The following is a 16,786-nucleotide window of genomic DNA, read 5'->3' as shown; positions in this document are numbered from 1 at the left end:
AGTCTGTTTATGTGTTATAAGTGCTGGGTTGTTGCTGTTTGATTTTGACCAAATTTGGGACCTAACAATATTTAAATTAAATTGGGCCATTCGTGTAGAGGTATATGTATGTATGCAATTGACCTTATCTTCTCCGCAAAGCAGATTGCAATTTGCAAACCCTAACCCTAATTTTACTTCAATTTTTCCATCCATTAATTGCTAAAAATCCCCAAATGTTGAAGAGCTTCACCGCCTCCACATCCAATCCCAGACTACTAATCCCTCGCGCCGCTCCATTCTCCGGCGCCTCCTCAATCCACGTATCCGCCGCGCACTTCTCCCCATCCGGCGGCGCGCTAAAATTCAATTGCCGGCGAGCCTCTGGACCGCGCCGGCGTGCTCGGCGGAGAATTAGAGACGACGGCGGCAAGGAAGAGGAGGAAAGTGAGTACAATGAAGAGATAGCTTTACTGGAGGCGTATACGCAGGCGGTCAAAGACGAGGTTCTCATCGTCCGCGCGGCGGTGGACGATGAAGAGGTTGAAGTCGTCGTCTTCAAGGTAAGTACGATTGATCGATTGCAATGAAATATTTGGTTGGGGAAATTGGAATTCGGACTTAGTTAAGGGTGAAATTAGGGATTTTCATCGTGCCTGAGCTACGAGACGAGCTCGGATCCGTCGCGGAGCGTGATTCCGGCGAGGGCGGTGATCGGCAGCGTCGACAGAGTGAAAGGACCGTTCGATCCTTCTAATGTTGAATACATTGAGAGAGGGCTCAGTTTCCATCAAATTAAGACCCGCCTGCAAAATCAAATTAGTAAATAAATTAAATTATATATATATATGTATTAGAAATTGCCATTGTTGCTTCATTATAATTAAGGTGTTAACAGGGTTTGAACCGTTTATACAAATTTTGTTATAAGTAGAGCTATTAAACTAATCAAATTGTTATTGAATTTGATTTAAGTTCAGTTTAAGTTCGTTGGGCCGAACCTAGCAACATAAATAAGTTTGTTTTATTAATTAAAAAATAAATAAATAATATCATATCCAAACAAGCTTGACTTAGCCAAATGGGCTTATTCGAGCCAAATACGAACAAAGATTCAAACAATAAGATTTCGAACAATACAATCGAACTCAACATTAAAAAATAAATACAAATACTTAAAATTTTGTTAAATTTAGGTGGGTGGATTGGACTAGCCTAATTTACTACACCAATAACCTAACATTGAATGATTTACAGAAGTAACAAGTAACAAACCATGATGATGAAATCACCCAAAACGCACACTCTAATTCAATGCATTGTCAACTAATCCAACACAGATATTCAAGCACAAAAACACCACCCAATAGAATCCACCCACGTGGCAACTAGCAATCCGATCCACCAATAGCAGATTTTCAGCACCACTACGTGTGGTTCCGAGTCCTGCCCCAGTAGCACGTGCACCCACGTGACAAAACCAGATTTCTCTGGAAGGCAGGGCAGCAGCATATTCTCAAAACATACAACAAACACAGCACCACCTAACCCCACCCCACCCCACCCCACTGGATATGGTCATACACAAAGTCATAATTTTCAACCACAGCCTGTAACTTATTCATTCAATATCATAATTCATATCATTAAAAAGTAACAACAATAATAACAAATAAATAAATCAACTAACCAAAATTAAATAAAGAACAACACAACCTTTCCTAACTGTGGATGAATTAGAACATAAAGAGAAGGAAACAAAATCATCTCATCATTCATATTCATATATCTGATAGAGAACAAAAATATATCAACAACAAAAAACATCAGAGATAGAAATCAATCAATCACGCTAACACCTGCAGATTTAAAAATATCGACTGCAAACAAACACAGAATGTTGTAGGAGGGAGGCCAAGGGGGAGGATAGATATATATAGATAGATAGATAGATAGATAGATAAAAAAACCGACAAAGACGAGGACGAAGCTAGTACCTATACAACATCGACAAATTCATCATACTGCCACTCCAAATGTATCTGCCAAAAGGTTAGCTCGGATTTGATATCCTTCATGTTCATGCTGACCATGATCACTAAGCAGAGGGAGTTCGATTACAGTCTAAGTCAGAAAGCGAAGCACACCGGTGAGATTTTGATTTTTGTCGTCTTTCCACAGTAGAGTAGGGTAGATTTGTTCTTCTCGTGCTTGTTTTCGACCATACAAACAGTGAACAGGGGGGTAAACATATAAAATCACAAGTGTAAAAAAGGACACGAGACAAACAAGGATTTATACGGAGCAGTTCCACCGGGCAGGCGACACGGGTGTTATCTGTTGTTGTTATTGAGTGCTGCGCGTCAATCCACTTCTCGATACACTTCTGCATATAACGATAGCTTGCGGATTGAAGAACATAAAAAATATATATATTGTGCATTAAGGGCATCAATGCAAGCAATTCAGATAGCTTCAAGTGAATTCTTTAGCATGTAAATACAGAAAACACAGTCAATATAGAGGTACAAAAGATGGATCGCGTGAATTGTTTAGTTCAAAATATATATGTATATATATGAAAAAAGAAACGATAAATTCATTAGTACATGCCTCTATCACATGTGGCACAGATTTAATACGGTATATACTTTTGCTATTTGTTGACCTTTATAGTAAAAAACAATATGATTATTTACTAAAAAAAATGAGAATATTTTAGACGAAAGATGAAAAAATGAAAGTAAGCATAAATATTTTTATGTGACAGAGGAAGTATATATTTAGATTTTCATAGATAACAGTGAAACAATCTTAACTAAGTATCGGTGGTCTTTAGAAGGAGGATAGCATTCATTCTAGAGTCACACACACACACATATATATATATTTAAAAAAATTTCCTCTAACAGAACCGTGAAGGAAAGATGCCGACATAACTTGCAATAAGAAACAGGCATACCTTCCTGGTTGCAACTGAGCAGTGTTAACTGAACTCCTCGAATTCCCAAGTCTTTTGGCCCGATTTTCATGTTCCTTGTCGACACGCATTGCAGCCACCTCCTTCTCCATGGCAGCAACCTCCCTTCTCATCTTTTTCGCCTCAACTTCCATTGCTTTAGTTAAAGTCTCTACCTTCTTTGCTAACATCTGATGACAATTGGAGAAATTTAATCACGAGAACAAGTTGAAGGATCATAACCCAATTAATGAACTGAACCAACCTCAATTGCATCATCCTTATCTTTAAGGCTCTGATCTTTTTCATGGCCTGCTTTCCTCAAGGCAACCACTTCTTTTTGCAACAGATCATATAGAAGCCCAGGCACAGTGTCATCTCTCTCGGTGACTTGTATATCATTGTTTTTTTCCTCCGGAGCTGCTTTCCACGTACTATTTTGTGTCTCAGTTTCTTTAGTTCCATCACAAGACTGGCTTTGCTTAAAATTTGGCCCTAATCCATTCAAGAGAACTTTGCTTCTCTCTGAAGACCGTGAACCACCATCGAAGGACTTTGATGTTCCCTTTGCATGCTTCAACACTGTACTGCTACCAGAAGATCTCAATTGAAATGATGGTGATCGCTTAGGTAAAAATCCATTGGATGTCAATTTGGAAATGTTATCAGCTCCACCAAGTGACTGGCGTCGTGCAGTGCCATTGCTTGTGCTTCTTCCATCTGCAGTTACCCGAGTTGTTGGATTCGGTGACCTCAATGTTTCTTCAAGAACTTTCAGACGTAGTTGATACTTTTCCTGAAGGAAATAAAAGCTTACTTCAATTTTAAGAAATTTCTCTGAGTATTTAGCTGTAGGTTATCAGTGTATTGACATAATTATTAAACATTGCCAATTACTTTCAATTGGGCTTCAGATTTCGCAGCTCTATCGGTTATAGCAAGCTTGTCCCTGAGCTGTTGCATTTCACCCTATAAAATAGAAAAAACAGATTTTGAGAATATATCCAACAATAAAATCAAAATACAAGACCACCCATAGCACAGGAAACTGCTTGAAAAGAGAAGAAACGAAGGATATACATACCTGCAAGAATCTTCTTTCTTCTAGCCATTGTTTCACAGGCATAACCTTGTCATTAGCATCTTTCCATTCATTAGCTACCACAGTTGCAACCCTATTTGCCGTCACTTTGGCACGAGCTAATTCCCTGTCGAGGGTTTTTCTTTCCTCCTGCAAACAATAACATAAAGTCCTTCACTTGTCTGTAGTTCGACATAGAATTCATCACGGTATATGATAAAAACAAAAATTAAATGCATATGCAAATAAGGTTCTTTACATTCAACTCCTGAACTTTCCGCTGATAGTCACGTACAGCATTGGCAGCAGCACCACCAGCAAGGACAGCCTCTTCAAGCTCACGAACTGTTTGAGTAAGCTTCTCAACCTCCGCAACCTTTTGTCGATGCATTTTATCTAATATCTTATTCTCTTCCTGACAACAGGAATGCTCTCATGTTAGAGTAAGAAGAAAATTACCAGTAAATGTAAATCAGTAATTATCAAATGGCAGCTACCAACTGAATGAAACAGCACAAAAACTTTCCAACACCTGACAAATTTCTATCTGCTTCATCAATTCTTGGTTCTTGTTTTGAAGATCATCAACCATAGAAGCTTTGGCCAGTGCTGCCTGTACAGTTCTTTCGGCTTCTAGTAAGGCAGCCTCTTTTGATTTTGTGAGCCGGTCCAGTGCTTTGTTATCATCCTGCAACTTTGCAATCTAGACAGAAAGGCAGCATACATATATATATATATATATGAGTAATGCCATAGAAGAAAAAATATTTCTAACTATAAGACCATTTAGCTTAATTCCAAACCTCCTGCCGAGCAAGTTTGAGTTCAGCCTCCAATGGAGCCAGGATAGCTTCAATAGGAGGCATGTCATCATCCTTTTGAGCAGCATGAACCCTCCGTAGAGTAGCTTCTGCTGCAAATTGGGCTGCCATGGAGGCCTTCTTTTCATCGTTAATTCTCTTAATTTCAAGATTCTGCCCAAAAATTTAAAGAGCAAAATGATGCCACTGGAATATACAACAACCATGAAGGCGCAGAGACAAGTAGCTGAGCTTCAAGCCACATGTAATACCTTGCTTTCTAAAAGAGATTCTGTCAATTTGAGCTTCTCCTCCATCTTTCCCAACTCATCAGTGAGCTAAAACAACATGAAGAATCTTACATTTCACAGATGTTCATGGGTTTACACTGGAAGACAACTAAGAGATAAAAGAAAACCAAGAGCTGTGGTGGAAGGAAATATGAATGAATGCATTGAATGACATCCAAGAGTACAGCAATATGAAACAGTGTGAAGACACTCTAGTTCATGCTTAAAAACAGAGGACATACATCCTCAAGTTTAACCGAAAAATTCAGACACGAACTTTTACTGTAAACTGGCACCCCTTCAGCATCAACCACTTTATTTTGCCATTCATAGAAGATAATTTTCGAATTTACAGAGACTGACCAGTCTTAAAACATTTTCCAATTTCCACAATATATATCTACTACCTTGTAAGACACACGACCCTAGCACCTCCGAATTATCAATTGGAATATCTTGAAATCCATCCTATTGAGAAAAATATTTAACAAAAGACTCCAACTACCTTGTTCATTTAAGCAAGTATATTTCCCAATGATTTTCATATACTACTTGGCTCAACACAAGGCCAGATCAAGAAGGGAAGTTGAGACCATCGAGCAATGACTGAGCAAAGCAGGTAATGTAATATGAGAAAATTGCCAATAAGCTTCCATTTTTCTTGTAAAATTTCCAAAGCTAACATCAGATTGCAAGTAAACATCACTAATTAATTCGTTCTGTTAGGTTTATATCTTTCAACGTCTCAGGAAAGAATAATTGATACTAACGTTATACCATGCAAGGCAGAATCATTTCAAGCTATGAATTACATCATGTAAGCATTAACATCTTAAATGATGAACAGAGAACAAAAATGCAAATATCATAAACCTAGCCATAATTTTTTGGAAAAGAAGAAGTACATACCTCTTCAACAGCTTTTTCACGAAGCCTCTCGGATAACTTCAAGGCCTTGATCTGCGACTGCGCTTCCCCCAATTCCCTCTCCTTATCTGCAAACAGCAAAACCACAAGTTAAAATCCCATTCTTCGAACATATGAGATGCAGTAAAAAATAATGATAATGAGTGTTAAAATTATTTGCAGATCTAAGCTGTCGAGCCGCCCATGCTTCCATCAAAACAGATTTGTTTCCAAAATTAAGACAGATACAGATGCCAAACCACGGCACAAATGAAGTAACGCATAAAAACGGCAGTTTTTCACATCAAATCGTAGCTCGAATCCAGTGGATCCAGCTAAATACACTGACCTCTGACTTCGTTCTCCAGTCGATTGAGCTCCAACTTCACCGGATCCGAACCGTGAAGCAGGTTTATAAAATCATCAGCATCCAGGCTTGGCCGTACGGACGCCCTCCTCCTCCCGCCCTTTCCCCCCTCCCTGAACGACGCCGACACCGCCAGCGGTGCCGCCACAGGCGCATTGCCGCTGGTCTCTCCGGAAATCAGCTCCGCCGACATGCCAGCACTGCCCTCGCCAGAAACCTCCGCCATCGCCGCCGATCTTAATCACTTCCTACACCGCGCATCAAATCTCCACACAACACCGGCACCAAATTCCCTAAACACACCAGTAATCTTTTTCCCAAAAAAACTGTGAATTCCAGAGAGAGAGAGAGACGATTTCAGTTCAAATTCGAAGGAACATTATAGAGCAATCTGAAGACCGGAAGAACGAAAAAGTGACACGGTAGAGATTTCGAGTTCAAATTCATGTGCTTTTTCCCTTCTCTCTCTCTCTCTCTCTCTCTCTCTCTGGTTCTAAGTCTATCGGTGCTGGTACAGTTTACGAAATTACATAAAAGCCCCGGACCAAACGTGGGGCACAGCATCAATGCTAATGGATATATCTGTCTTTTCAGTTGTTAAGAGGAGTGGCTTAAGAAAAGTTTATCGGGAGGGAAGATTTTTGGGATTTATATATGTAATAATAATTTTGAGTTTGAGATTTTAATTTGTCATTGAATTTAAATACTATTATATTAATGTTTATTTCTATTTTGAAACGTTAAATTAAAGAATAATATTTTATTAAATATTTTTATTTTTTTCATAAATATCTTTGTTATATATCATATTATGATTTTTATATAAAAAAAAATTAAGATAAAAAAATCATTAAATTATTTTTAACTATTTATTCTAATTAAAATATTAGTATTATTTTTTAAGTATTGTATCAATATTAAATATTTACTTTGTATTTAGACTGATGGAGTATAATATATTATTAAAAAATTAATAGTAAAATTGAATAGTAAAATTTTTTTTAACTCAAAAACAAACAAACCTTATTAGCTTGTTTGTTTGTGAGTTTGTTTTTGTATTTTGCTTTTTTAATAGTAAAAAGTTAAATTTAAATAATTTTTTGATGTAATATAAATAAAAGTTTATGTGATTTTTTTTAAATTTAAAATAAATTTATAATATAATATAAAAGAGGAAAAAAAAAGTACTGTTTGATGTAATATTTATAGAAAAAAAAAAGAATTTGAACACTAAAAATATGTATATTACTTAGTACTGTATAGTTCTATATATATGTATATTATTATAAAAAAATTTCAAAAAATTATTATATTAAATATTTAGGTTTGTGTTTGTTTGATTAACTTTATTTAATGTTTATTATTTATTCAATAAAGATGAGTAAGGTTTAAATAGACACATTTTCTATATACAATTGTCTTATCTAATAAATATCACATTTTTATTTATAATGTACTCTCATTCTTAACTTTATTTATCAAAATACTATCACACATTATACATAAGTTTAAGGATATTATTGACATTTAAATATTATACAAACTCACTGATAGTGTTATTGCTTTTTTAATTTAATATAAAATTAGTTTGTAGCTGTTTAGGTCAAATGATAGTGTTTTTAATAATAGTGAAAATATTTTAAATACAAACAAGAAGAGAAGACATCCTTCTTTATTAAATACATGAATTGAATGCTTAAATAAAAACCCATTCATTCAATTTATTATCATTTATTATATGCACTAATTGATTGAATTCATTACTTCATTGACTAATCATTTATTTTTATACAAATTTGTCACTTAATTTTATTTATTATTTTTGAAATGACAATGAAAACTTGGCAATGTTCATAATATTTTTGAAATACATGAATATATATATATATATATTATACCATAATTTATAAATATATAAAAAAATATAAAATTATGAACTGAGAATCCAATATTTGGTTTAAACTCGTTACCTTATGATCACGAGTCGACCCACACATGACTGGGTCATCCAAAAATTTATAAATATATTAAGGGTGTGTTTGTTTGGGGGTTTGAATTTTGAGTTGGGATTTGAATAGTTGTATGATGTGATATAAATAAGTGTTGATGTGATATTTTGAATGTAAAATTAATTTTTAGTATAATATAAAAAAATGAAAAATAGGTGTTTGATTTGATATTTTTGGAGAAAAAATTGGATGAATAGTGTAAATCCAATCCAATCCCCCAAACAAACACACCCTTATTGAAATACAGAAACACTACAAGAAAAAATTATTTTGTAATAAAAAATTTTTGTCTCTAAATCTATTTTTTCTGTTACTAATGACATTAGAGACGGAATTAGGAATGGAATTACGTTAGGTACGTGAACTTTAGGGACGAAATTCTATTACAAATATATTATTTTTTTTAAGTGAAAAGTTGTGTATGTTTAGGATTTTCTACATGACTTGTACTATTTACTGGTATTTAAAAAATAAAATAAAATATCTAATCAAACTTATAATTTTTTAGTTTATCATTATATTAATAATTAATTTTATATTTAAAATATTATATTAACACTTATTTGTATTATATCGAATATAAATTTAACTTTTTATACGGTTCAAAATCTATTATTGAAATTTTAAACAAAAACTTATTAGTAATAAAAAATAAAAAGTTTGTTCATACAATGTTTTTTTAATGAAATAAAGTATACATATTATAGTATATTGTATTTTTTTTACTCCCTCCGTCCCAAATATCGTGTGTGTTACACTATAGACACGGTATTTTAGGAGGGGTGTAATTAGTAGATAATTAATAATGTATCAGTGAAAATAATTATGCTATAATATAAATAATTATAGATTAAGATTAACATAACTTAATTAAAATTAAAAAATTTAAAATGAGATTAAACTGTGTAATCATTTTCAAAAAAGGAAAGTGACATGGTACGTGGGACGGACAAAAACGGCAACGTGGACATGGTATTTGGGACGGAGGGAGTATTATGTTAACATAAATCATTTATTGTTTGTCTTATATTGCGTCGGAGTTTGAACTCATGATCTTACTATCACGAATTCATCCCCATGTTTTTTTGCTTTTTTTGTGCTTATGTTGTTTGTTGAAATTCGACAACTCAAGTCACATTAGGAAAATCATGTGTGACAAGTGTATCTAAACTCATGATCTTACTGTCGCTTTTTTTGTGTAGTGTATTTGGTTTCCATCCATCAATTATTTAGTGTTTTGTTTGAAGTCTATTTTTTCTTTTTTAATGTAAAGTATATAAAACAGTATTGATAATATAAAAAAAAATAAATAGAATTTTGAGTTAAATGTTAATTTTTGTTGAGAAAATAGAATATATGCTACTTTCGTCCGATTGCAAGAGTTACATTTACTACAAATAAAAAGAAAAGGACAAAATGTTTATATTAGTATCTTATAATACAAATATAATGAAATATGTATAATAATTATATAAATATAAAAATATAGGGTAAATTGTTTTTTTAGTCCCGTAACTGGACTTCTTTATCATTTTAGTCCCGTAAGTGGAAGCCTATCGCAAACTAGTCTCATAAGTAAAAATTTTTCGCTGTTTTAGTCCTCCGGCGCCGGAGATGCCTGCGTGGCTCGCCGGAGGTGACGTGTCCGCCAGGTCAGCGATACCTGGACCTGGCGGATACGTTGATTTTTTTTTTTTCATTTTTTAAAATTTTTTAAAACTTATTTTTTATTTTATTTGTATTTTTTTATTTGGTCCAATTAAAAAATAAAAAATAATAATAATAATAAATCCACGTGTCCGCCAGGTGTCGTTAACCTGGCGGGACACCTGGCGGACACGTCACCTCCGGCGAGCCACGCGGGCGTCTCCGGCACCAGAGGACTAAAACGACGATAATTTTTCACTTATGGGACTAGTTTGCGACATGCTCCACTTACGAGACTAAAATGATAAAGGGGCCAGTTACGGGACTAAAAAAACAGTTTACCCTAAAAATATATTTTATGTTAAATATAATAATGCAAAAGATAAATATAACTATTGTTATCGGACGGATAAAATATTATATATATTAAAAATACTATCGCTAAAAAAATTTAGACGAACAAAACCTTCGTCTCACTCGTACTTTATTTTTCACGCTACTAAATACGATAATATTTTATAATACTATATTTTTATTTTTATTTACTCAAACTTACTTGTTGATAATATACTCTTTTTGTTCGAAATCAAAAGAATTATGGTTTTGTAGTAGATTAAGAAATAATAATACTATTTTATTAGTTAGTTGAAGTGTGTCTAATAAATTTGGACATTTAATGCTATTTGACTTTATGTATAAATAATTTGTATATATAATTGTATGTTTGTAATTTAAGTAGAAGTTAAAAGATATTTTAGTATTAATATATGATTATTTTTTAAAAAATATAAAATACTCCCTCCGTCATTCAAATATACGTTTACTTTTCTTTTTGAATTGTCATCGAAAAATATTATCATTTCCTTTTTAAGTAAAAAATCATTTCAGTTTTGTACTGTTTTTTACTATAAAGGGAAAAATTAACAATTATTACTCACTTTTATTAAAATTAGTGTCCGATCAAATGAGTACACATTTACATGACGGAGGGAGTACATAATTTGAAGTGAGTCCAACAAAAATGGTAAAAAAATTATTTGAATTGGGATAGAAGAAATATATAAATACATATAATCTAATTGTGTGTTTGTTGGGTGTTTGGATTTTGAGTTTAGATTTGAATAGTAAAAAAATTGAATTTTCATAATTGTATGATATGATATAAATAGGTGTTGTGATATTTTTTAATATAATATAAAATATAAAATATAGATATTTAATTTAATATTTTTTTAGAAAAAAGTTGACGAATATTTCTCTAAAATAAATAAAACAATAGAGTGGCATAAGCAAAATCTTACGAGTGGCATTGAAAAATAAATAAAAATAATAATAATAATAATAAGACAGCAGAAAAATGCTTAGCTGTTGATTAGCAGATAAACACAGTGACTGACGGACAGAGAAGTATATTATTAAACTAATATTCAATTATCATTATATCAAATTATCGTTATTAAGAGTGTTTTGTTTGAGGTCTGGGCGAAGGGGCCGGCAAATATATACTTATAGTGCTCTCTCTCCGTCCCAGATAGCGTGTCTGTTATACTGTAGATACGGTATTTTAAGAGGGATATAATTAGTAGATAATTAAGAATGTATTAGTGAAATAATTATCTTATAATATAAATAATTATAAATTAAGATTAAGATGACTAATTAGTTTCCTTAAAATTAAAAAAATTGAAATTAAAAAATTTAAAATGAGATTAAAGTTTGTAATTATTTTTTAAAAAAGAAAAATGACATGGTACGTGGGACGGACCAAAACGGCAGCATGGACATCGTATCTGCGACGGAGGGAGCAATATACTTTTAATAATTTCTTTAATAATATTATTTTATTCTTAATTGTATTTAAAATAAAACTTAATACTACTATAATTGATATATTGTTGTTTAACTCTGAAACAATAAATATGTTCGTTTAGTATTTTTAAATTGACACTTTTTTATATATATAAAAAATTATATTAAAAAAATAAAGTATATAATATTTTGTCTGTCACGTTTATATTCTCGTAGTATTTTTTTTAGTAACTTTTTTTTTAGAAAAAATTATATTAGTAAATAAGTTTATATAAAATGGAGAAGCCTAAAATACTATTGGATTTACTTCTGTATAAATTGGCCCAATTCATATTTAAAATAGTTTTATAAAAGTAACGCATATTTGGATTTGTTAAATTTTGGTTTTGAAGTAAAAAACTATTCATTGCTCAATATTATACAATAATACACTATTTTATTTATTTTTATTTATAAAGTATTACTTCAAAATATTATATAAATTAAAATTTAAATATAAAATCAATTTCAAACCTAAATCAAACACACTCATAAATTTAACAAAATAAATATAAGAATGTCACTGGTTTCGTATCTTTAAATTATACTTCCTTCGTACCAAAAAGAAATATTCATTTGTTTTTTGTACGTAGTTTTAGAAATATTAATATTATATTTGGATATAATAGAAATAAAGTAAAAATGACTAAAATAACCTTGTTAGTATATGTGATATAAAGGTAATGATATTTGTGTAATATATTGTAAGTTGCAACGGTATTTGTAATGTTAGGTAGATATTACAGTTACTAAAAAAAAAAAAGAAATTAATACTTTGTTATGGGACAAACTAAAATGAAAAAATTGATACTTTTTTATAAGACGGAGTATTTTATACACTTTGAGTTTGTTCATTTTATATTTTCAAATAAATGTACTTTTTTATATTAAATATAAAAATTATGTTACTAATATAAAATTAATATTTTATATTGAATTAATGATTTTCTTAATAGATAAAGTATATATTGGACGAATATATATTATATTTTTTAATACTCTCTTTGTCCCATAACAAAATATCTATTTTTTTCATTTTAATTTGTCCCGTAACAAAGTATCAATTTATTTTTTTAGTAACTGTACTATCTACTTAACATTACAAATACCTTTACAACTTATAACATATTATACAAATGTCATTACATTTATATCACACATACTAATAAGGTTATTTTAGTCATTTCTACTTTATTCCTACTATATCCTAATATAATACTAATATTTCTAAAACTATGTGCAAAAAGCAAATAGATACTTAGTTTGGGGACGGAAAGAGTATTTTTTTATGAAAAATCATTTTACCTCCAAAATATTAAATCAACAAACTCTTTCTCTCCAAAATATTTGTATTTCATTATATTAAGATAATAATATTAATATTTTATATTCAATAAAAAGTATAAATATATAATTTTAGAAAATATAAAAATATTTTAGCCCCGTTTATATAGACCCTTTTTTAGACTTTAAAGTTTTAGGAATTTAGAAAAAAATTAAATAAAAATTTAGTATTTTAATTAATATTTTATAAAAAATTATATTTAATATGATTTTTTTTAAAAAATAAATAATATCAAGTAAGTAAAAAAAAGTAATGATATAAACAAAGCCTTTATAAGTGGCCATTATGTACTTACATGGTATTGTTGAAACCACGTGAGCTAATTGTATGATAAATTTTAATATTAAATATTCATAAATTTATTTTTAAATACACATTCATATAGTGTTAAAAATTGTCACGTGGATAATTCATGCAATACCCCTCACTCTGTCACCATATGTAATACTCCTTCCGGCCCATGTAATAAAGACATATGAGCTTAGATTTAGGTAAATTATAATTAGTAAATAATTTAAAAGTATATTAGTAAAAGTTATTATTGTATAGTAAAAATAAGTATGAATTAAGATTAAGATAACTAAATAATTTAATTAAGATTAAAAAAATTATAAATAAAATTTAAAATTTGATTAAAGTGTATAATTATATTTTCAAGAAAGTAGATGAATTATATGCGGGAAAGACGAAAATATAAAATAGAGACAAATTATGTGGAATGAAGGAATAAAGTAATACTTTTTTATATAAATGAAAATTTTCAACGATTTACTACGGAAAGATATAAAATTGATTCAATATATTATTCAGTTAAAAAAGATCGAAATAATAAATAAACTAAAATATTAAAACATTTGTCTTAAATTTAAATAATAACAATTTATTTTCATAATGATTAGAGTTACAATAGTGGGATGGGGCCCACATTCGCATCGTTAGACGTACGACGTCGTTTGAGCTTCATGGTCTTATAATAATTAATAACCGTGATTTTGTTGTAGCGTTTTCTGGCAGCAGATGCGATTACGACACCAGCAGCTTCAGACGAATCTCATCCGTTGGACTGCTCAATAAGTGAACGGCTGCGATTGTATTTGCGTTGGAGCCCTATTATACCGCCATTTATTATACTCCCTCCGTCCGATGTAATACGAGTGTATTATTGTAGAGACGAGAATTTAGGTAAAGTATAATTAGTAAATAATTAAGAAATGTATTAGTTAAAATAATTATTATTTAGTAAAAATAATTATAGATTAAGATTAAGATAATTAAATATTTTAATTAAGATTAAAAAATATTTAAATTTTAAAATTTTAAAATATGATTAAAGTGTATAATTAATTTTTTAAAAAAAGAAATGATAAATTATGTGGGACGGATTAAAATAAAAAATATGGACAAATTATGTGGGACGGGGAGTAAATTTATTAGCCAGTTATATAGGTTTGTTTATTGAGTTTCTATAGTGTTTGTTTTAGTAATTTAATTTCAATATTTTAAGAAATAAAATAATTTTATATTTATAATATTTTAAAAAATATATATATATATATATTGAATATAATTTTTCGAGGAAGAAAAAAAAAGATAAAAGATTGAAAAAAAATTCAAAGTAAAGAAATCATTGTATTAATATTGTTTTTTTTTGCTAGTTAAAAATTTATGTTTATTGTATTTATAGTAAATAATTTTAATCATTTTATAATTTTATATTAGTATTTTAATAAGTAATAATTAACTTATCATTATATTTTATTATTTATTAAATTATCTTTTAATAAATTTATATGTATATATATAATTTATAAATAAAAAAATTAATAATTCAATATTAAATATATTATCGATACGTTTTTAATATAAAAAAATACTCTCTCCTATATGTAAATAATTTTTTATTTGAAAATGAAACGGTAATATATTTTTTTTAACATCTATATGTATGTTTATTAATCTCAATGTCTGATTTTTTAAATTGCATAATTATTTTTTTTAATTGTCTATAATATATAGAATAATTATGGTAATTCATATGCTATTATCAGAAATATAAATCACTACCAAATTGTCATTGAATTGAATAATAACCAACACAATTAAGAGAAACTAAATATAGTTTGACTTAAACCCCAACCATTAATAATTGATGGCTTTCACTAATTATAATTACGTTTAATAATTGGGTAATTAGGTGAATGGTGTTTGGAGTGGGTTATAAGATATAAGGTGCTCATTTGATCGGACACAGATTTTAATAAAAGTGAGTAATAATTGTTAATTTTTTCTTTTTACAGTAAAAAAAGTACAAAAATGAAATGATTTTTTACTTAAAAAAAATTAGAATATTTTTCGATAACAACTCAAAAATGAAAGTGAGCATAAATTTAAATGACGGGGAAGTAATAAAATATATACAGTATGAATATGATTTTATGGAGAATAAGTTTTGCGTCGTTCTATTTAATATTAAAAATATTATTATATTTGTATATATATATATATTTGTACAAATATCTTTATATTAGTATTATAAGACATTAATGAAAGTATTTTTGCAATTTTTTTTAAAATTTGTAATACGTTTTGATATAATAATTAATATTTAAAAATCAATATGCAAAAAAATTAATGAGACTTTAAAGCCGGACGAAGATAGTATATTTTTTACCCAAAGAAAATACAGAAATTTTTATAACTAATTAAAAATGAAAGTAAATTTCAACTAAACAAAGTCCAAGTTGAATAATAATAAAAATAAATTTTTAATTAAATAATATACATATTTAAAGTACTATTATGTTTATTGATTCAAAACAATTTGCTAGTAGATACAAGACAATGTTCTTGAATTGGGCCTAGTCCAATACAAATCTGGGCAAACAGGCTTTATGGGCCTGTCCAAAATGCAGACTGATACGAAAAGTCACTTTTACCCCTGCAGCTATTTTGTACTGTGTGAAACGTGTAATTTTGACTGATAAATGGATATGCATATTTGACTTGAACGTACAGTTAGAAAAAATTATCGTATTTTTTATATTAGATATAAAGAATTATATTAATTATATAAAATATACAGAGTAATATAAATTATTATATTTTTAAAAAGTAAAATATATACCCTCTCCGTTGTATTGAAATATTATTATTTTTTATTTTCGTCTATTTCAAAATAATGTTACCATTTTTTAATTTAATAATTATACTACCACCTACTTCACATAATAAATACTCTTTCAAAAGACATTATTTTTATATTACACCATACTAATAAGAGTATTTTTATCTTTTTTTTATTATTATAATTTAATATAATACTAATATTAAAAAAATCTACGTGCAAAAAGCAAACGACATCATTCTTACGGGGCGGAGGGAGTATTATATTTTTTAATAATATTTATAAACAGTTATTCTATTTTAAATTATTAAGTGAACAAATTTGTATTTTAGGTTATTGGAAGACATGTTAACTATATAAAGATGATATTTTAAAATTAAAATAATTATAAAATATACATATATTTTCTGGTGTTTAAAGAATAATCATGT

At 29.3% G+C, this 16,786-nt stretch overlaps 2 protein-coding genes across 2 annotated transcripts; one reads left to right on the top strand and one right to left on the bottom strand.

Annotated features, from left to right (window-relative positions):
- Window positions 1-78: 78 nt before the first annotated feature.
- On the top strand, window positions 79-953 carry LOC127263739 (uncharacterized). Its single transcript, XM_051292932.1, has 2 exons — window positions 79-542; window positions 621-953. The coding sequence occupies exons 1-2, from the start codon at window positions 216-218 to the stop codon at window positions 807-809; spliced, it is 516 nt and encodes a 171-aa protein (XP_051148889.1). The 5' UTR covers window positions 79-215; the 3' UTR covers window positions 810-953.
- A 779-nt stretch (window positions 954-1,732) lies between these two features.
- Window positions 1,733-6,857, bottom strand: LOC127263738 (microtubule-associated protein 70-2-like). The gene is made up of 11 exons (XM_051292931.1): window positions 6,365-6,857; window positions 6,019-6,104; window positions 5,092-5,157; window positions 4,823-4,993; window positions 4,552-4,722; window positions 4,279-4,434; window positions 4,023-4,169; window positions 3,836-3,907; window positions 3,204-3,734; window positions 2,942-3,129; window positions 1,733-2,365 (listed from the first exon to the last, which is right to left on the bottom strand). Exons 1-11 carry the CDS (start codon window positions 6,606-6,608, stop codon window positions 2,326-2,328), a joined length of 1,872 nt encoding a protein of 623 aa, XP_051148888.1. The 5' UTR covers window positions 6,609-6,857; the 3' UTR covers window positions 1,733-2,325.
- Window positions 6,858-16,786: the final 9,929 nt, after the last annotated feature.

Source organism: Andrographis paniculata, unplaced genomic scaffold (assembly GCF_009805555.1).
Source record: "Andrographis paniculata isolate CXL003 unplaced genomic scaffold, ASM980555v1 Contig69END, whole genome shotgun sequence".
NCBI lineage: Eukaryota > Viridiplantae > Streptophyta > Magnoliopsida > Lamiales > Acanthaceae > Andrographis > Andrographis paniculata.
This window is presented reverse-complemented; position numbering and strand designations above follow the sequence as displayed.

Bases quoted from the DNA above. Each gene is read 5' to 3' on its own strand.
- LOC127263738 (XM_051292931.1), bottom strand. From the start codon at position 6,608: ATGGCGGAGGTTTCTGGCGAGGGCAGTGCTGGCATGTCGGCGGAGCTG. The intron at 6,105-6,364 runs GTCAGTGTATTT...TGCTGTTTGCAG, and splicing joins ACTGGAGAACGAAGTCAGAG to ATAAGGAGAGGGAATTGGGG. The intron at 4,435-4,551 runs GTGTTGGAAAGT...TCCTGTTGTCAG, and splicing joins AGCAGATAGAAATTTGTCAG to GAAGAGAATAAGATATTAGA.
- LOC127263739 (XM_051292932.1), top strand. From the start codon at position 216: ATGTTGAAGAGCTTCACCGCCTCCACATCCAATCCCAGACTACTAATC. The intron at 543-620 runs GTAAGTACGATT...GGGTGAAATTAG, and splicing joins TTGAAGTCGTCGTCTTCAAG to GGATTTTCATCGTGCCTGAG.